Here is a 22,027-nt window from a genome sequence, read left to right on the forward strand (position 1 = left end):
AGTTGGACCGAGATAGAAAGGTCTACGCCGAGACGAAGAAGAGAGACTTCATTTTCTAAGGAGGAGGTGGTGGCTTTTTCTTTTGAGCACCTCAGTGGTGTCTTTGCGTTATTCATTTGTGGTTTGTTATTATCTACCATGGTGTTTTTTGGAGAGCTAATTGTGCATCGTTTCAAAAAGTGATCTACCATGTAATGCAATTTAGATTGTGTTTTTTTGCGTCGTGTTAAGTGATTTATTGTGCAATGCAATTTAAAATTGTACTTTATTCACTTAACACTACATTTTAACTTAGACAAATGTATTTGTGTGTAAAGGCAAAAATTGTTAATAAATGCAACTTTAGAAGTGCCAAATTACTTAATACCAGGCTCTCACCGAGAATTTCGCAGGTGTTTTCGGGATTAGAATCAAATCTCCCTTGCCTGGGGGTATCTCCCACTCCCAGTGCCCCAAATAACAACAATTATCATATTTATGAGAGTTCTAAGACTAAGCATTAACAACTAGCACAATGATATAGCAATTTACACAACATTAACTGAGTTAGTTACCAATGTCGATCAAAAAAGAATTGACGTCGAGTCGCCTATATGTAAACAAAAATTTCAAAGGTGACTTAATAGCAACTCTTTTTTCATCGGAAGTATTTATACAGCGATATTCATTTAGAAGTAGACATAGGGGTTTGTGTGTATTATTTTCCCTATTAATGACAAAAACTCTTCCTAAAGACGCCTAATTTTATGCAACCAAAGTAACTTCCTAAAACAAATGAAGATCTGGCTGTTGCGATTTATTCCCCCCCCCCCCCATAATTTACATAACTGTGAACAAATCTACAGCCTACTCTGATCTTTGTAGACCCTTTTACAAAAAACATTGGAGGCTAATTGTAAGGCCTTGGATTAGTGAACGCTTTTCAGTACAGTTTCAAAGCATTTCAGCGCTTTCGAAAGGCTACCAGAAGGTCCGTCCCGCAGTGAGCACTTCTCCTCACTACTGTGATGATCTTAGCCTCCTAATATCTCGGCGAGCTAACGTCAACTTCAAGTCACACCGGGATATTGGACCATATTCCGTAGTAGCGGGAATGCCAAACTAACATGGCTGCCTATTTGAATATTCTCGCTTACATTTCCCGCGAGAATCTGTCACTCTGGGGCCACTCCGAGTGCACTAAGATCGTGATCGTCATGTAGGACACCTACGTTGTGTAATAACTGGGTTCTCAGCAGGCACTGAGGGCGTTTTATGGGTAAGGAACACCAAAAGCAATAGCTGATTAAGTTTATATTGAAGCTAATACCAAAACGGTGCCACCTGCAGAGGGTCTTAAGTGGTTCTATACTACTCCGGCATTTACCTTACGAATTAGGAAAACTGCAGGAAAACCTAATTCGGAGTAGTCCTATAATGAACAACATCTAATGTACAGCACTTTTGAGCCCTCTCGAAATCGGGGTAACTACTACAAACACGCTATGAGTAACCAAAATGGGATCGAGCCATTCCCCAGGTATTACAACACATACATCGGACAAAACTAAGAGATGTCAAATATACCTCGCCGGGCGGGAGGATTACCCAAGACCAGTGGAGACCCTGTAGTCCTGGGCTAAAGTTGTTAGGTTCGGAACGAGTGAAAATGTTAGTGTTAGGTTCACCAAGGCCGTATAAACTTGAATAACTCGATCCCCTCTAAACAAGCACACTTGCCTCTTGATTACTCACAGTCCCAAATAAGCAAATATAATGAAATGCAATGAAATAATCGAGAGTGACTAAAAAGCACAATACACAAATTAAATATGTACACATGCAAGTATGTAAAGCACAGATACAGCCCTACCGACAATGAAACATGATTGCCAATACCAACAAAGGTTACACATTAAGGGTGCAAGTGATTGAATTCTGTAAGTACATAAGTAAAGGGTTACAATCTGCATTCAAGTTACACACATTTATAGATTAATTGAATAAAGCAAATACCTCACCTTATATAACAATGCAAAAGCACACAGCAATGATTATGGTATAAAAATATTTCAAGACAAACGGTACTTTACACTTCAGCCGGTTACAAGGCAAAGATCATGAAGACACATGTTAAATCCTATTTATTTGACCAACCCAAGCCACGCGGTAATTTGATCTGTTAATATCCCTAAAAACCACCCGAAAATCGCCCATTCCCTGCATTTCACGCATTTCTAAGAAAAAAGTGGACTGCAGGTGTTTGAAATTGTAAACACATGTGGTCTTCCAAGAAATTCCATCCGTCTCATCTTCGCTCTCTTTCCCTTTTCTGTAATCCCACCAGATTTAGGTTGGCAGCTTGTGTAACTAACATGATGTATAGGGTGCTTCGTATCGACAATCATATTCACAGGACGTTGCTAAGGTTGGGGCATCTCACTACGTTTGAAACTGTCAAAAATCTCCAAGGGCATTTCGGTCATTTTTAAAAATATTTTCAAAGACTCATAGAGCAAGAGAGTGTTCCAAAACCTTACAAGTGTTTCCAAGAGCAGCTAAAATAAGACCATCATATTTAGATTTTTTTAACGTTCCAAATCTCTCGTGAAACGCGCATTTGTTCCAAACTCATTTCTAGAGCGTTGTAGATCCTGTCTTCTAACGTTTCGGACGAAAAATGACCTTCCAGTCTTCCAGAGTCCCTTAAGTTTGTTTCTATTGCTTTTTATTCCATTTCCAGAGCTAGCTGGCCCCCGTTTTTAAATCGCTTTTCAATGTAATTGAGGTTTTTCCAAAAAATTTTAAGCGTCTGTAGCATCTTTCCAAAACTAGCTACTCCATTTCCAGAACTTTTAGCACGTTTAGAGAACATGTAGCAAAATGGCGGAATGCTATAGAACTAAAGTAAACCTGAAACGCCCTTGAAAGGTTTGGGAAATTGTAAAACGGTAACAGTTTTTTTCCATCGATATAGGAGAGACCAGCTAGCTTTTTAAAAGACCTACATCGCTCAGGACAGAACGTACAAGGGATGAGACTTGGGAAGAACTTTTTTACAGCGAGCCAGATTCTTTCTATAATTTTGCACAAGCCTTTTTTAATTTAAGATTTTTTTATTTTATTTGTCGAGCGCCCGCGTGCGGGGTATCGTATCCAAACAAGCTTTGTAAGCTTTTTTTCCTTCAGAAATTTTGTTTTAATTTTGCATTGAATGTCTTTCGGAATAAATTGTTGTCATTGTCAATTAATTAATTGTGTGTTTATTCGAATCCTTTGTGAGATTCGGATAGAGATTTCATGTCGGATTTTTGTTCTCGTGTCCACGAATTGTGTCAGGTGTTAATGAAAACTTTGGAAAGGTTTGGGGGTATGGAATACATACACTTTAGCACAGACCTTCTTTCGAAAATTACCATGACAATAGCTTTCGGGAAAGTGTCATCAAATCTCCTTAGAATTTTTTCATGTGTTTTTTATAAAAAAAAATCTGTCTTCTATTATTATACAATGCGGAAGCATTCTCGCCTTTTAAATAAGCATAAACACGATAAAAACTTTCAAAATGGCGACTGTACAGTATATTGCTTTTTTTTTAATGGTGAAGGAATCATATGATACTTACCGGTTTGAGTCACAGCGGATAAATTTAAAAATAAAACATAAAAGCGCACAGTCTCCCCCTGTGGGTTCGGGGGTAGAATTGGCCCACTCCGATCCTGGAGATCGTAAAAGGCGATCAATGGGCGGGGGAGGCGGCGAGTCCAATCGCCTCCCCCATATATCCTATCTAAACTATCCTCTCCTCGCCGTTCTCTTATTTCTCAGGGGTCTGGACTGTCTCCAGGGCCGAAATCTAGAGACTGTGTTGTACCCTTCGTGGGAGACCAGGCAACTCAATACGACCGTTCTTTTTCAGGTGTAATATTCATTAACAATTCAGACACCAACATGAAATTTATTGCTGTTGTGAATTGTGCCGTGATTATTGAAATACATCTGTAACATTTCCATTTTTTCTTCTTTTGCATACATTTCACTTAGATATTGACGAAAAAACATTTGAAAAAAATGAAAGTAGGTAGCTTTGGTTGCATATCTCAAGGGCGTATTTGACTTGTTTTTTTTTAAGAATTTAGGAACATGGAATTTGTAAGCATGATCAGAGTTAAAATTTACGCACGGTATTTAATTGGTTCTTGTCTTTTCTTACGCACAAAACTCTGAATTTGATCCTGATCGTATCTCACGACCAACATAAACGTTTCGGCATAAAGGTTAGATGGCTCTGCTTATTATGTATTCTTTTCCACAGAGTTGCCAACTGTAAGTCAACGTTACAGTACCGGATGAACCTTTCCGCTCCTTCTGGAACAAATATTTGGAATATTAAATCCTTGGAGCCATGGAACCTTCCAGGACTTTCTTTTAGAGAATTTTTGATTTGTTTTATGACAGCGCATGTGACCTTGACATATTTTAGTTATGGTCTTCGCCCTGGAATTACAGTGTGACAAAATCTGGAGGGGGTTTGGAGAGACATGGGGTTAATCAAGAGGATGCGATCGAAGTGTAAGGAGAGGAGGCGTGTAAGAGAGTAGTCCGGTCAGGAGATGTGAGATGTGACCGTAGGGCTAGCAAGGAAGAAGGTGAAAGAGGACAACGTCAAGGAACAAAACACCTCACAAACCAATGTAATTAGTAATATTGCTGTAGATTTTGGCGGAGCAATAAACAAACTAGAAACAAAAATTATTTATTTATGCAACTAACAAAATTAGTACTAAATTAAGACTTATTCCATTAACTTTGTATATCGAATAAGTACACATTCTGTCTTCATAAACGAAATGACGAAAAAAATGAATTTACAGCTACCTCTCTGATACAGGCACTTCACATTTATATAAAATTTAAAACTTGAAACAGTTTAAAATATCTTTCTCATATATTAAACAAAACGGGATTGAAGAGTACAAGTTTTTTTCAAAGCATGAAGCTTGAAGCGCAACAGGAACAATTTTTAAAATTCAGCGGTAGATATGAAGTTGTCTTGCGGAAATAGCTTATTAAGTAAGAATTATTAAAGTACATAAAAAATCACATAAAATTGAATAGGTTTTTTTTTGTGGAAAATTTCCTCTCACTGGTAGCAGTCTCTGTCCCGGGATGAGACTGACGATCGCCAACAAATACCCATTAATGATTACAAAGTGTATGTACAAATAAATAAAAATAACGAAAGTTAAACTATGCACCAAGTACACAACAAGTCGGTAAAATAATAATAAATAAAAAAACATCGCTCCTTGTGAGATTTCCCCTTTAACAAAAGCAACAGTTTGTTTTGTGCAAATTGTAACTAACGCTCTAAACTACCCGTTTATAAAAACTATGCTGACGAAACCTTTTTTTTACCTAGTTAAAGCATACGAATGTTTTTGTCAGTGTATGGATTGGCAATGTAGCTCCTGTAAAAGAAAACGGACTGTTAGTGGCGGCTACTGTCCACACAAAAAGTGTGGAAATTTGCGCTTGGGGCCTAACTAATTTTGCCATGCATTTTTTAAAACAATTTTTAATTTTTTTACCATTGTAACTTGACAGAGCCGGAGGGCTTTATTGTGGGCCCACCATGAAAAATATACAACGGACTCCAAAAATTCCCTTATGACAGTTGTAGGAGTTTGAATCTTTTTTCTTCGTGCCTGGGGGGTCACACCACTGTGACGGTGGTGCGTTTTTTCCAAGACAAACATATTTTTTGTAAAGACTCCTTCGGACTGAACATTTTGAGGACCACTTAGAACCGGGTTGTGAACGAAGCTCTTATGAACATTGTAGGAAAATGAAGTTTGAATCTTTTTTCATGCCAGGGAGGTATTCCATACCCCCCAGACCCTCCCGTGGTACGTTTTTTCCAAGACGAACATATTTTGTGTTCAGTTTGAACGTTTTGAGGACCACTTAGCACCAGGCAGTGAACGAAGCTCTTATGAAAGTTGTAGGAAAATGAAGTTTGAATCTTTTTTCATGCCTGCGGAGTATTCCATACCCCCCAGACTCCCCCGTGGTGCGTTTTTCCAAGACGAACATATTTTTTGTTCGGATTGAACGTTTTGAGGACCACTTAGCACCGGGCAGTGAACGAAGTTCTTATGAAAGTTGTAGGAAAATGTAGTTTGAATCTTTTTTCATGCCTGCGGGGTATTCCATACCCCCCAGACTCCCCCGTGGTGCGTTTTTCCAAGACGAACATATTTTTTGTTCGGATTGAACGTTTTGAGGACCACTTAGCACCGGGCAGTGAACGAAGCCCTTCTTTTTTCATGCCTGGGAGGTATTTCCTACTCCCCATAACCCCCCTGGTGGTACATTTTTCTCAAGACGAACATATTTTTTTGGAAAGACTCTTTGGGACTGCACGTTTTGAGAAGCATGTAGCTCTGGGGAAATGCAGCTTGAATCACTTTTTCTGCCTGGGAGGTATCCAGACCTCCGGGTAGTTGGTTTTCCCCAAGACATTGAGAGTACTTACAACATAATTTTTGGAAAGATTCCTTCGGGCAGAACGTTTTGAAGAACACTTAGCGTCAAGGTGCTCATAGTCTTTTGGAGCCTTTTCGGGAGCCTTTAAAGCCATTCGGGTCTGTCAATTCTTTAGGCTCTACATTGTCTCTTGAGAACCTTGGATCTTTTTGTAATCTTTTTCCAAAATTTCAACTAGTATTTAATGCAAAAAATGCTGTATCGTTTAACAAGAAATTTGGTTTTAAGAACTGTTTTCTCCTGTGGACAATTCGGTTAACCAGGTTTGCACTTGACCGGAAAACCAGCTAGCAGTAATACATACGAACACTACAAATCATGCACAGCCCAACTCATTCTTACCGTTTGTTTATTCACTCAAAACGGGCAGAAGAGACCCATAGAAAGAAATTATTCGTTAATTCGACTGTCTCATTTACGAGAGACAATTTATACTCACAATTCAATGCTGAGGATGGTAGATGTGGGACAGTTGTCGTTCACTTTGACGTGGCAGTGCTTGTGACACTTGAGGAGGCAATCTCGGCATTCGTAACCTTGCTTTCCGATTCGACGGGCGACGCTCTTACTGCACACCTGACAAATGGTTCCACTGCAACGGGAGCAACGTTAATGTGCGCGTCGGTAACGAGTACGGGACGCGCGCTTACCCCGATAAATGCTTGGCGATAAACGTGTGGTCGTTAAAAATGTGCAACTTGGTGCCCTTTTTCCTCCACTTCGACTTTTGCGCGAGCGACAACGGTACCAGGTAGTGTTTCTTTACGCCGTTCTCGATCGTTTCCAAGACTAAGGTGCTCGCCTCGTTGACGTACGTTCTTGTAGAGGCGCTACTCAAACCCGACGCTTCTGATAGACTAGATCTCCTAGACGTTTCTTCTCTTCCTGCGAAAAATCAAACAGATAGTCCGAATTGAAAGAGGAAATCCCAGAAGCAAATAAATAACAAATCGCTAGTCACACATAGCAGTTACGTTTGGAAAGGGATCAGCGTCTTACCATCAATTCGTCGATCGGCCGAAATGGAACGATTCAACGAATCGTCTCGTCCGATATCGTTCTCGCCGGGGCCGGCCGACTTCGAGCGTCCCTTCGATTTGTTGAGCCTACGTTTTATTGTGCCGAAGAAGTCCCGCCTCTTCCTCGGCCGTCCTCGGAAATCTAAATGTTGGTCGTGCAGCGGCGTTATTGGCGAGAGCGTCGCCGACGGCGACAGATAATTTCCCGACGGATGGGACGAATACTCGGCTTGCTGAAAGTGTACCAACTTGATTAATCGATCGGTCGGGGAAGCGGGGGGAGAGTTAAAATCACACGAAACGCCTACGTACCGGACTGTCCGATGGTTTAGTCGCGACGGGGGCGCCACCGTTTAAATCGGTAACGGTGATTATTCCGTTCGGCGCGTCTTCGGGCGCGTCGGTTTCGCTTACGCTTTTTTCGAGACGCTCGACTTCCTTCCAATTGCCTTCGCGGTTTAGTTCGACCTGTGTTAGTAATTAGTCAAAAAGAAGTCGCACTCGTCACTAGTTAGTTTAGAGGAAAGGTGACTAAAAATGGTATAGTTACCTTAACGAGACGCTGCGATGGATGCTAGAAGAGATGGAAATGAATTTTTGTCTCCTTCGTCAATTGAAAACTCACCCTTTGGACACTGTGAATGACAAGCGTGCTCTTATTTGTGTTGTACTGGGGTTTATGGTGCTCCAAATCGCTAATGGCGGTAGCTGCGAGGTGATCACCGTTCATTAAGGAATCTGCGAGATAAACGTTGCAAAGAAGCTACCCGCCAACTACTACAATCAATCCAAAAATTGTATCAAAATTACTAGTCGCTATTTAGGAGTTTTTCACACACCTAGTCGTATCTACTTGTAGCCCCCCCCCCCCCCACAATAAATTCGCTTAATGTGAAACTAATTATGAAAGTTGTAACGGGAGCCCGATGGAAAATCGAAGATTTTGAGTTTTGGTATCTGCCCGTGTAGGGTCGGGAAAGAATAACCCTACTGCAGAGCCACTGCATGTCGTAAGAGGCGACTGATCAACAGTGCGTCAATCAACAATAATTTTTCTACTGTCCAATCGCTTAATTTAAATCGGACAAACTCCGCTTTTTTGCTTTTTTTGAGTCTTGGGCTTAAATAGCTTGTAATTTTGATACACTTCTTAACTTGATTCTGAATCTGAGTAGTGAGGGGCCATATCGAATGGGGTGTGGCGAGCACTCTTACCGTTGTGGTATGTAGTAGTGGTCGTGTGTCGTATGGGTCCACTCGGCGAAGGACTGCGGATAGTTTCCTTAACTTTAAACGGCTGCTGATTACTCAAGTTTGGAATATCTGCACCTTCGATGAACAAAAACTAGAATCACCGCCAGTGAGCAGGTTGCGTAAACCCAGCGAGCAGAATTACCTCAACAGTAAGCGTTCCCGAAACGGAATCGCTTTCGTAAGGACGGCTTTGCAACGTAATTATTTGTCTTTGCGATGGATTGATCAGCAACTCCTCCACGCCTACGATACCGAGACCCAGGAAACGGGGCGGCTTCGACGCACGATCGTACACTTCAAATAGCAGCTCGGCGGTATTCGGAGATAGATCGCTAAAATCGCAAGAATAAAAATTCGAAATCGCCACCGCGTCCAGCGTACAATAAGAAGTGTTCGTCCCAGTACGGCGAGTCTGTGCTCTTCTGCACCGAGGTCTGATTCTTTTGAGGCGGCTCGTCCATTTCGACAACGCAGTACGGCTCAGTACAGCCGCTCTGCACTCCGAGATGGGTGGCACGTATCACTTTAACGAGGAGACGCTTATCGCTTCGAATTAATGGCATGCCCGTGTGGTTGGGCGTCGACGTAAAGGCGTTCAGCTAAAAAATGACTGATGACTCAAAATTTACCAAATGTTCACTCCTTTCGACAAGACCTTTCATTAGACTACCGTGAATGACGGCACACCTCTCCCCCCCCCCCCCCCCCGTTTCTACGCCCCTTGGGTTTCTTCGGATTTCTCAGATTAGTGACTCCCTCAAATACTTAATCTCATCTCAGCTTCTCGGCTCCTTCGTACGAAGCTCTGGAATAGGACACAGGAAATTATTTTGTAAATTACAGTTGTAACTGGGAATTATCCTTGACAGTTACAACGGTAAATTAGTTTAATTCCCAGTTACAACTGTAAATTAGTGTAATTCCCAATTACAACTGTAAATTATAAACTAATTTCTAGTTACAACTGTAAATTAGTTTAATTCCCAGTTACAACTGTAAATTAGTGTAATTCCCAATTACAACTGTAAATTATAAACTAATTCCCAGTTACAACTGTAAATTAATATAATTCCCAGTTACAACTGTAAATTAGTGTAATTCCCAATTACAACTGTAAATTATAAACTAATTCCCAGTTACAACTGTAAATTAGCATAATTCCCAGTTACAACTGTAATTTACAAAATAATTTCCTACGTGTCCTATCCAGAGCTTCGTACCTTCGACTTCTTTCTTCCAAACTATATAAATAACAGGTTCCAAAATGTCGAGTCCTTGACAAGAAAATTCCCAAAAACATAGAAAAGGGGGCGGGAGGTAGGAATGCTAGTCCTTCATGAATTGAAACGGTTTTCCAGTAAACAAAAGGTAGTGAAAAGGCGAGAAAGAAGTGTACGTAAAAAAATTACCATGCTATCATAATGCACGGGCAGAGAGTGTCCAGGCGTCGCGACGTGGCGAACCAATCGCGGGCATGTCGGATACAAACCGAGATTTAATTGCACCTCCGTACTCCTCAAGGCGTTGACGACGATGTCGCTGAAAACACCGCCCGATCAGACAAACTTCGTCTCGTTCCAGAAGAAATCTCACCTGATCACCTCCTGCAGCTGGGTCTCGTCCAGATTATTCTTGATGTTACCGACGGGCGCGAGGGCGACCTTAATTTCCGGCCACCCGTCGCACTTCAGCTCGGCCTGCAGCTTGTCGCTGACGCAGAAGATGTTGAGGCGCGCCCGAAATCGATTGACATTCACCCGATAGTGCGACGTCTCGACTTTGTCGCCCTTTTGCCGGAAGCATTTCAATTGGAATGCCGGCGTCGCCTCGCAATCGCACGTGATAGTCTACAAAAAAAAAGAGAAGAAAGTCGGGAAGTGCGCGATTTTTACGCCGAACGAACGCTCTTTGTAATTCAAGCGACGAAGTGAAACTTTGAACGGTTGATTACGTTTTAATTACAAGGTACGATGGATTTCAATTTGGCAACGGTTACCCAACAACTTACCACGTCATCTCGTGTGTCGCATTCGCAAAATAAATTCGTTAAAGCCGGCGGGTGCGTTTCGGGAAGTATCCTAATGAATTCCACTCCGACGCCTTGCTGGAAAAGAAAGTACAAAATTAGTACCGAATCGCAGTTCTAAAGAAAAAAAATTGTTTTCAGTTAGATAGGGGGTGTCTCAAGGACCCATACCAGGTCCTTTAATGTTTCTTGTTATTATTCAAAATTATGTATCTTCAACATCTCAGTTCACATTGAAATCTCAAATTTGAATAGTCTCAGTTTCACTCATACTTTTATTAACTTCGAATTTGGATTTCTATTAGCGTAAATGAAGGAATGTTAATGGCGCCCTCCCGTATCGTTGAACTTTGTCTTCGAAACGAGAATATTGATCTGTGGTCATTAATAATACGGTGTTAATATCATTGCCTTTATGTTATCTACACATCATTCGCTGCGACACCATTGGTTGACGCGCTTAATATCGATTATAGCTAGACAATTGCAGATGACGCCTTATATATTGTCATCGACGCCGTAATTATCTCATTCCGTAAAAATCCAATATAGCGTCCATAAGAAATAAGGAAGCACTTAGTGTTATGGAAATTCTGATAGCAGATTCAGATTCTCCTAAAAAAGTGCCCATAGAACGTGCTAACGGGAACCGTCAATTTTAGACCGTTTAAGTTAGGGCAAATGAAAACGAAATTTGACATTTTCAGTTTTTCACGTTAGGCTTTACTAGAAACATCTATGGTTAAAATTTCAAAGAAATATCTCCATACATACGAAAGTCTAGTTTTCACTAATTGCGATATGTTTGTCTTTACTAGAAACGTCTATAGTAAAGACTTTAAAAAAATCTAGAAGTAAGAGATTGCGCAATCTGAGCATGCGCAGATTTGATTTTTACTCTGTACTACCTATATATTTAATTTTACTGAGGTCATCTATGGTTAAAATTTCACAGAAAGATTTCTATAAATAAGAAAGTTATTATTGCGCAGCTCTCTGATTTATACTGTTTGCGATTTGTTTACCTTTATTAGAAGCACTTGAGGTTAAAATTAAAAAAAAAATAACTCTATTTGTCTTGTATGACATATTTCCCATAGGCATAGTACAATAATGAATTTATGTGCCCCCATCTCTCAGACTTTACACTCATAATCAAGGCTGTTTCACGTAGGTCATTGGCCAGCTTTTATTGTACTCAAGCACGCAAATTTTCGCATTTACAAAAAAAAACAGTATAGGTCCTGCTATAGCACCTTGAGATACTCCTTACTAATAATACTAAGTAGAACGCACGAGAGATCGTGGCATACTGTTGAACTCCGCGCGGGCAGTTCCTTGGGAAGGAGAGGGGGCGGTATATAAAATACTAGTGCGGAAGGGCTTGAAAGAGGCGTTAGTGAAAAGGGCAAGGCGAGATAGAGAATTTTGGAGGTGGAGGGAATGTAAAAGAATAAGGAAAGTGTGCAGAAAAGACTTGAAGGAAGCGTGAACAGAACGTGGAGAGCGAAAATATTGGAGTGAGAATTACCGAAGCAGATGAGGGAGGTGTATGGAAGGAATAAAGGGGTGGGGAGGAAACTTTTGAAGCAAATAAGAGGAAGATGCAGAAAATGCGTGAGGTGAAGATGTAAAGGGCTTGAAATCACATATAGAATAAATAGAAAAAAGGCGTGAAGTATACATGATGCGTATCTGGAGAAGGAATGAGACGGGGGCGAGTGTGTTGAAGAAAGCTTGAAGGCTGCGTGAAGAGTTGATGTGAGGCAACTAGAGGGAGAGGAGTTTATCAGGCGTGGAAACGATGAAAAAAGGCGTGATGACGATGACAATTTGAAGCGGGAGGAAAGGGGGTGTCAGAAGATGCACATGAAGCGGGAAGGAGGCGCAAAGAAAAGACGGAGGGGTCGAAAAAGAAGAACATAACAGAGGATTGAAGGATATTTGAAGCAGACGAATTGTAATGCAATGGCGAGGATGCAGATGTGAAGGAGGCGGAGAGAACCGAGACCGCGCATGCGCAGATTTGATTTTCGCTATGCGCAACACGTTAGGCTTCACTAGAAGCATCTATGGTTAAAATTTCAAAGAAATATCTCCATCAATACAAAAGTCTGGTTTTCACTAATTGCGATATGTTTGTCTTTACTAGAAACGTCTATAGTAAAGACTTAAAAAAAATCTAGAAGAGATTGCGCAATCTGAGCATGCGCACATTTGATTTTTACTCTTGTGCTGTATATATTTAATTTTACTGAGGTCATCTATAGTTAAAATTTCACAGAAAGAATTCTATAAATAAGAAAGTTATTATTGCGCAGCTCTCTTATTTATACTGTTTGCGATTTGTTTACCTTTATTAGAAGCACTTGAGATTAAATTTAATAACTATTTGTCTTGTATGACATATTACCCATATGCATAGTACAATAATGAATTCATGTGTCCCCATCTCTCGGACTTTACACTCATAATCAAGGCTGCTTCACGTAGGTCACTAGCTTTAATTGTACTCATGAATGCAAATTTTCACACCGCAGGTAAATTTATAAAGAAACAATATAGGTCCTGCTATAGCACCTTGAGATACTCCTTTTACTAATAATTTTAAATAGAACACATTGAGTGATCGTGGCATATGTGCATTCCCCCCTTGCAATCATTGCATTGCACCATAATCACGCGGTTCAGATAATGTGCTTTTTGAACTGGCAGCAACAGTAAAGGGGGTCAATTGCGTTGTTTTTCGAGTTATTCTGGTAGAAAATTTAATTCAACGCATTCATTAGCGATCGTAATAACAATACCTCCACTCCTATTTAATTTATCATCACCCAGACCAGAAGCGTTAAATCGATTAGGTATACCGACATGGTCAAGGAAGCACTTTCTCTTCCGACTTTGCGGTAAAAGTACCAACGTTTAATTACGCAATACTGGCGCTAATTAATATTTATAATTTACTTCATTTTGCATTAGCTCATTTAAAATTCTAATTGTACAAAAGGGGGGAAAGGGGGGAGGGCGTTTATCTGCCCGCAATTTAACGATGTGAAAAAGCGGTTAGTCACGGCGACCGTGAAGTTTGATCCGCACCGGGTTGAAAGAAAGGGGCAAGATTACGTTGTTATTGGCGATAAAGGGTCGGCCTTGATACCAAATTCGGATGATCTAAGTCTGGACGATGGTGTCACGGACCGCAAATAGCAAAGGGGAAACGATGACGTGGATGACGCTATGGGGAATTGCACCGGCACTTTTGAAAACTAGTTTCGGTAGCGAATTAACATCGCCACAAACAAGACCGGACTGGGGTAGATTAAGCAATATGTAAATGTCATCTGAAAGAGGTCACCATATGATGTGCGTTACGTAAGGCACAACGCGTCACGATTTTTGTACAAACATTCGACTATGAATATTTTAAGTGGGGCACCCTTTTTTTCAATTTCGCCCCCTCCAACTGCCGTCGAAAATAACGAGGGTTGTAAAAACGCGATTGAAATATTATAATAGGTATTTAGTCACGAAAAAGGCGAACACCATATGTTTCCCGATAGTTTCGGAAAGGACATGACATCATTGCACCATAATCGAAAATAATTGCGGTTACCACATCGTTCGAACAGGCTCGATGATTATTATTAAACAAAATGACTTGCAATCTTAATGAATAAAAACAATATCCACATGAAAATAAAGTCGATTTTGCAAAAAACAACGAGTATATGCCCTCGTATATGCCATTATATTCCCCACTTGGTTTTGACTTTGATCGACATTAAGCTGTTACATTCGTAGGTGATGTATGTTAATTTCTTAGCTACAATTTCGAGACAGATCGGCTACATAGTAAAGGCGTAGTTCAAGTATATGCCGGTTCACTCCAACAATTATGTAATTTTTCCGAGATACACTTTTAGTACAAACTCAAATTCTACCCATCAGGTCTGACCGTCGACCGTGCAGTGCAGATAAAGAGAAAATTGAAGTATATTCCCTAGTATATTCCCAACATAGTTACCCCTTACGATTCCCGAGACATATCGACAGAGGGGGAAAGATAAAATTTTGTACACCCAACATCCATCGAGATTCACCAGACCTCTTTGACTATCCTTAGAAATCCGCGGAATATCCTTGGAGATCCTCGGATACCTATCGAACCAATGTCCTGGAAAATAGAAAATCTGTCTGATGGGTATTGTCGCACGATGTGGGCGTTGTGCGTGGGTGCACCATCCTGTTGAAACCGAACTTTTGTTTTCTTTGTGTGTCGTGTAATAACAAATGCTAAAAAACGAATTGAGCATTTTTTTAATTGCGCGGTTGCCATATTCATTGTTTTAAAGAGGATTTATCCTTCAAAATATCGAAAAAAACACAAGTGATAGGAGTTACATACTTATAATCGAATTACGTCTTTACATTTTTCCGATATTACCCGATTTTGTATCTAGCAACAGCATATTGTGAAAAATGTGTCAGGTAATTGAGCCATTTTTTGAAATTGCCACGTTGCTATTTGAGAAAAATCAATATGACCAAGCGAAATCGAATGATGCATAGAAATTGAGACACCCTGTACGAAATATTAATCGAGATATTAATCTACGTTTTCAAAACGTGTTATCGTCATTTGCATACGTTTTTGAAAAATCAAAATGGACATACCTGAAGAGATACGAGGGAAAATCAAAAAATGTCAAGTTCAGATTGACCCTCGGATTGACCCTATATTTTTTTAGTTAAAAGAGATACAAATGTTTTATACAAAAGTTTCTTTATAATACTTGTTGAATAATCTGCCGAGGTCAGGTAAAAAGGTTATCGGATTTAACCTCATTTTTTAATGGAACGCCCTGTACATTTTTTATATTTTAATCTAAAAAACAGCAATATTAAATTTTTCTTTTAAACATAAGATTAAAAAAACATTCAAGTGATTCAAAACATTCCAAAAGATTTAAAAAAATTCCAAGAAGGTTAAAAAAAAACCAAAAAATATTTTTTAACATTTTTGAATTTTGTTTAATTTTTTTGGAATTTTGGTTCACCCCAAAAACGCCCTCTATTGCTTTTTCGATAGTACTAATAATTTTCGAAAATGGGTCACCCTGTAGATTGGCCCAATAAAACCAATTTTAAAACGATGAGCCTTAAAGGAATTAAAACTTAAGTACTACTAAATATAACAAGTCAAAGGAGGCGAACTTACGGTAGGAGTCACAGTTTGTGACTCTCTCTAATGCCTCTTTCAAACCTTTACCCTCGGCTTTACCTCTTTACACGTCACCTTTTCATCCACGCCTCTTTCAAACCCTTCCACCTCGCCTTCCACACTAGTATTTTATATACCCCCTCTCGTTCCCAAGAAACTGTCGTACTCACTCGGGCCCGCGCGGCTTGAACTGCACGAACTGTACAGGGTGGTTCAAATTCGTGGCACAGATGCCCCTTTTTGTCACTAAAAAAACGCATTTGAAATTTTTGAAAAATTTGTGAAAATATCAGATTTCACCGAGAAACTGAAAATGTCAAATTTCGATTTCATTTTCCCTAGCTCTAAAGGTCGGAAATGACACGCTAGATTACTTTCTTAGTTGTTATGGACGCCATATTGGATTCTTACGGAATGAGATGAGTTAATAAAATATATACAGGGTGCTCAGCAATACATGCGACAGTTTTCAGTTTTGAAAATGCGCAAATTATGCAGCGAGTTATGCAGCCAGCGTAAGCATTTATAATTTTTAGTCGGTTTGGATTCAAGCCATCAAAAAGACAAATTAATTTGATTACTTGGCCAAGGAAGATTGCATTAATTTATCAGCGATATGTGGAGAAAGTCGCAAAGTAATAACCATTGATGAAAAGAAAGAAGGCGATTTCCGTTAAAAAATAAGTTTTCGCGTTTTCAAAACAGAACTTTCACATGTACTCACTTCACTTGTATACTTGAGCACCCTGTATATAGTTTTTGAACAGATATTGCACAACTCCTGAGACCCTCCGAGCCTAGGTCATATTTACGGTGTACGTATGTGTATTTTGTTTGGCTTACAAAAGGCAATTTATTTTGCGAAGGAATATACAGGGTGTACCAAATCGAGTGGGATTGTATGGGCCACTTTGCTATTTTGGTAGTAGAGATTAGGCGAGAATTGAGAGATTCTTTGGAAATCCTAGAAGTTTCGAGGAAGTTTTCTACAAAATTTTAGTTTAAAACGAGATTTAAAAAGTGTATTCAATAGATCTTAAAAAAGATCTCGAAAAAGATGCACTGGAATTTTAAAAAATTTGAAACTTTCCTTGTACCTACTAATCTTTTGGAAACTTTTTAAAAAAATTATCTTGGAAAATCAGAAATATTCCTTCAAATCTTAGAAATTTTTTGAAAAGCTTTTTGGAAATATTCCTAGTTTTCTACAACATTTTGGTTTAAAAAAGCTTTTAGAAGAATCTTTTAGAGATCGCTTTACAGATCTTCCTTAAAACGTTTTATAGAGACCTTCCCGAGGACCTTCCCTTCCTATTATAGGATCCATTCAAAAAAGTGCGTTCTAGAAATTCTAAAAAAAAAAACATTTTAGAATTTATGTATTCCTCGCAATATTCCCTGCAAATTTTACAATGTTTTGGAAACTTTTAAAAAATATTCGTAAAACTTCCCCACAAAGCCGTAGTTTTGAAAAGTCTGTAGGATAATCTTTTAGAAATCTCTTTGGAGATTTTCCCTTCTAATTATATGATCACTTCGAGAAATATCTTCCTAGAAATCTTAAAAGATATTTAAAGAAATTAGAGAAATTCCTTGTAAATTTTTGAAAATCTTTTTTGGAATACTTTTAGGAGTTTTCTAGAAAATCCTAGTTTCGTAATTCGTACCTCTAGATTTTTAGATGACTCGCCCGGTGCGCGAGGTGAAACATTGACTAATGGGCGGTAATAAGTTCGCCAGGTATGCTCCCAAGAAAAAGAAGTTCGCAGGGTCTGCCACTTATTTTAGAAAAGTAGAAACATTCCTTTATATACGAACAACTAAAAAAAAATATTTTAAAAAATTAGTAACATTTCCTTGTAAACCTTAGACCTCGCCTTAGACCTTTTTTCTTTTTGGAAATATTAATTTTCAATTTTAAAAAGTTTTTAGGAAAATTAAAGATGATCAATTCAAAAAAGATCTTAAAATATTTTTTAAAAATGAAAAACATGTAAATCTTACGACTTTTTGAAAATATTCTAGACGCTTTCTAAAAAATCGTAGTAAGCATGTATCTCGGTATGTATTAAACAGTTTTTTGAAGAATCTGAGATATCGCTTTAGTGATTCTTTCCTTGTAAATGTACTTATGGTCGATTCAAAAAAAGTGTTTCCTAAAAATCTTAAAAATTATTTTAGAGAATCATAAACATTCCTTGCAAATGTTACACATTTTTGGAAAATCCTTTTAGAAATATTTTATTTTAAACAGTTTTTAGGAAATTTTATATATGATCAATTCAATCAATAAGTCCTCTTAAAAAATTATACATTTCTGTATAAACTTTGTTGTTGATATTTTGTTAGTTTTCTACAAAATTTAAATTTAGAAAAATTTATATATCATTAATTCAAAAAAGATCTCGGAAATTTAAAAAATATTTTAAAAAATTACAAACATTCCTTGTAAACCTTCGAAATTAAAAATTTTTGGAAATCTTTTAGTTTTTTTTTTGGAAAATCGTAGTGACAGTTTTTAGAAGGCGCTTTAGAGAACTTCCCTTCTAATTATACAATAGATTCAAAAAAGATCTTAGAATGTACTAATTTTTAGCGCATTTCCAAACGAAAAGGGGGCGTTGTTGCAGCCACTTTCTCTGTCCGCCCGAGGCCTTAACTACTGCTACAGTTTTCAATATATTTAATTCGTTCTTTTCGAATTCGGTAGATTATAGCTCTGCCACTTGAGGCAAGAAAAATCTTGACTTTGTTATTTATTAATATATTTCTTTGAAATTTTTATCATAGATACTTCCAGTAAAGGCTCGAGTAAAGGCAAACATATCGCATTCTTATTTATAGATATATCTTTGGAATTTTAATCACAGATGCTTTTGAACAAGATGTGCTCCTCGATGTGCTCATACGCCGTCTATTTATTTATTTATTATCCCTCTCTTAGTTTTGGGCCCTCAACAGGCATGCGCCCAATTACAGAGTGACCCGCATAATGCTATTTAGAGGTGCCTCTGCAGAAGGTCTTAAGTTGGTCTATTCTACTCCGGTATTTACCTTACGAATTAGGAAAACTGCAGGAAAATCTAATTTGGAGTAGCCGGCAGAATGCTCGGAACTGGTCTAAGGTAATTTACATCTCCACCACAGATGAAAAATTCACCTCAACCCAGGTTCGAACACCCAATCTCCGGATTTATAACCTAACGCTCTTTCCACTGCGCATGCGCAGTTCCAATTTCCGTATTTATGAAGATATTTCTTTAAAATTTGAACCATAGATGCTTCTAGTAGAGAAAAACCGAGAGAAAAACATCACATATAGTAAAAATCGAGGACTACAGATGTCATTTGCAAAAGCAAACACATCGCCCATAGTAAATATCAAATACGCGCATACGCAGACTGCAAAGTCCCAAATTTTTTTACTATAAACATCTTTCTTTTAAATTTTAACCATAGACGCTTCTAGTAAAAAAGTAAAAACATACATATCGCATATAGCATAAATTAAATCTACTTGGGACTAGGGAATCCGATAGTCTAAAAACCGAGGAAGAACTGACTTCGAAGGAGCATAGGAAATCGGCGAAACCCAACAATCATGGGCGAAGAAAGCTATAGGAAACCGAGGAAACTTGCGGATCAAGTACCCGAAGGTGTCGGTAATTCGAGGTCGAGGTCATACCCTCGGGGAGCTGGTGGGAAAAAAAGGCCGTGTTTGATCGAATACGATATGACTCGAAATATGATGCCATTTCACGGCTCATGGGAAAGGTAAAAATATGACAGGACTGAAAGAGTAATTGCTTTGGACGATTAAGTTGGGCGATGACATAAGCGCGTATTGGATTAGTCACGCAGAAATGTACGTTTTCGTGTCATCCAACCGAAAACGGGCGACCTTTGGTATTTGGGAAGTCTTTCACTTTCATTGGCGCTAATCCACTTACGCCAGTCCAATAATTTCCGTGCAGTTGAACGACCCAATCGATTTGCTTACCTCAGTGACCGACTTCTTGCTGTAATCGTTCAAGAACTGTATCCAAACGTTTAGTAGTTCATTGACGATAACCAAGTCATTGTAAAGCCACTGGAAAACGTCATTCACCCACAAAACACTGACGTTATCCGGTCCGGTACACTGCGGTGCCGGTATGAATTTCGCCTTTCTCAAATCGGGCCCGGGCGATTGTCTCGTCAATCTCTTTCTGACGGGCGGCGTGGGCGCCGCGCTTTTCCCTTTCGAAACACCCGCGCCGAGCTTTTTCGCAACTTTCGCGTCGATTACGTCCGCGGCCGGTATCACTTTTTCACTTAACTTTTCGGTCGTAGCACTTTCGATTTTCGTCTTGGTCGTATCGGTCGATTTTTCCTTGAGCACGAACTTCGAGTACAGCAGCTTGCCGAGCCATAGTAGGAAGAGGGCGGCCAAAATCCACCCGAACACGAACATCGCCAAGGTGTCCATTGTTCTGTCGCCGACACCGTCGAACGTACAAATTAAATCGTCTACAGATTCGGCCCAGTCCCTATCCATGACACCGCCATTCTAGATTGAATCTTCATTACTGGCGCTGATCGACGGAGTTTTTTCTTACGCGCGGCCTGCAATGGAAACACATGTGTAAGACAAGGAGATCGCATGTAAATTTTGTACGCGGCGAGACCCAAAAATAACGCATTCTCCCAGAGGATGGATATAAATATCCGTGCTCTAAATTTTCGGGCAGGTAATTGAGGTATGTTTAGAGCGGTCGTGTTTTGGCGTTTTGTTTGATTACATTTTTTTTGCCGCATTTATTCGCCTTCGCTCTAGTACAAATCGCGACCTAAAAATAGTTGGCCGTGAAATTGTCACGGTCGAAAACAAAACGGAATTGGTCACGATTATAACGCTTTAATCAAGCGCGTCTAAAGTTGAGTACCCACGCGCGAAAGGGTCTAATGTAGAATGTAGACAACGAGCTTTACCACCCTTTTTTTGGTAGATAAGTAAACAGTCGCAACTGTCACAGATTTCGTTCTGCCCAACCCTTTAATAACAACAGTAATGGAAAATCGATAATCATCAACCGTCTAAATAAAAAAAAAGGTGACGATAACTTACCCGAAAAGGACTCGTTTAAGGGATCAATGGGTGCTCCGATTGGTTTTGTAAAGAAACAAAAGAAAAACACCGACACCCACACTTCCGCGCTGTGGCGCAGTCACTGGGTCGCCATCGTTATTGTACCGCCTGTATATAGTTAGGTCGATAGAAGTTGAATGTTTTTGCTTTCTCCCCTCTCATTTTCACTTGTTCCGTATCATACGGGGTGGATTACGTAAGGGAATTACCGGAAGTTTCTGTTTTCCGGGGATTAAAACAAACATGTTGAAGTGATTAAAAATCCGAATGAACTGAACTTTATTATTTACTGTTACACAGAAAATTGTGGCAATCTGGTGAGAAGCGTGCTTCCTGAGGATGTTGCCATGACGTCTCCGAACAAAACGGGAGCCGCGCTGGCGCCCGCCTATCACATCTGTAGATAAGGTTGCCTAACGTCAGGGGCCAATTGATTACTTTCTAAATTGAAAGGCGAGTTTAAAACGTGCAGTTGTATTTGTAACTCTACCAAAATCCGATTTCCAAATTAATTAAGTTTACCATAAGAGTGCTCCCACACAACAGACAGACATACATTAAACATCCACTGTATGTACATACGTGGACCTTCTGTATACGTACGGGTATAGGTACACACCATTTGTACATTGGTCGTCCACTGTATATCCAAATGTCAACGATATGGACAGCTTATGTACGTCATACTGTACGTCCTATGGAAGTTCTTATATTGCACTAGATTAACAAATAAAACACGTACATTGAAAACGATATCTATTCAAAAACTGTTAAAAGAACGGGGATACAAAATAATGTAACAAAAATTTCACATCCTTTCCTTTGCTCTTTTGGGTCATATAGAGATTGAT

At 39.3% G+C, this 22,027-nt stretch overlaps 1 protein-coding gene across 5 annotated transcripts; it reads right to left on the reverse strand.

Annotated features, from left to right (window-relative positions):
* Positions 1-4,719: 4,719 nt before the first annotated feature.
* Positions 4,720-21,431, reverse strand: LOC116180453. Of its 5 annotated transcripts, XM_031500437.1 has the most exons (16): positions 21,156-21,429; positions 20,049-20,653; positions 10,810-10,905; positions 10,395-10,648; positions 10,211-10,340; positions 9,183-9,400; positions 8,944-9,133; positions 8,763-8,892; positions 8,173-8,285; positions 8,098-8,121; positions 7,860-8,015; positions 7,528-7,780; positions 7,179-7,413; positions 6,968-7,120; positions 6,871-6,905; positions 5,330-5,450 (listed from the first exon to the last, which is right to left on the reverse strand). In XM_031500437.1, the coding sequence occupies exons 2-15, from the start codon at positions 20,583-20,585 to the stop codon at positions 6,878-6,880; spliced, it is 2,517 nt and encodes an 838-aa protein (XP_031356297.1). In that variant the 5' UTR covers positions 20,586-20,653; positions 21,156-21,429; the 3' UTR covers positions 5,330-5,450; positions 6,871-6,877. The 5 variants fall into 5 exon arrangements, with proteins under 5 accessions (XP_031356298.1, XP_031356296.1, XP_031356300.1 ...); XM_031500438.1 differs by lacking the exon at positions 6,871-6,905 and having other exon boundaries at positions 4,720-5,450; positions 8,173-8,255; positions 21,156-21,431; XM_031500436.1 differs by lacking the exon at positions 6,871-6,905 and having other exon boundaries at positions 4,720-5,450.
* Between the last annotated feature and the right edge of the window lie 596 nt (positions 21,432-22,027).

Source organism: Photinus pyralis, unplaced genomic scaffold (assembly GCF_008802855.1).
Source record: "Photinus pyralis isolate 1611_PpyrPB1 unplaced genomic scaffold, Ppyr1.3 Ppyr1.4_LG9, whole genome shotgun sequence".
NCBI classification, from domain to species: Eukaryota; Metazoa; Arthropoda; class Insecta; order Coleoptera; family Lampyridae; genus Photinus; species Photinus pyralis.

Bases quoted from the DNA above. Each gene is read 5' to 3' on its own strand.
- LOC116180453 (XM_031500436.1), bottom strand. From the start codon at position 20,585: ATGGATAGGGACTGGGCCGAATCTGTAGACGATTTAATTTGTACGTTC. The intron at 9,401-10,210 runs GTAATTTTTTTA...GTCATTTTTTAG, and splicing joins CCGTGCATTATGATAGCATG to CTGAACGCCTTTACGTCGAC. The intron at 8,286-8,762 runs GTAAGAGTGCTC...TTTATCTCGCAG, and splicing joins CACTACTACATACCACAACG to ATTCCTTAATGAACGGTGAT.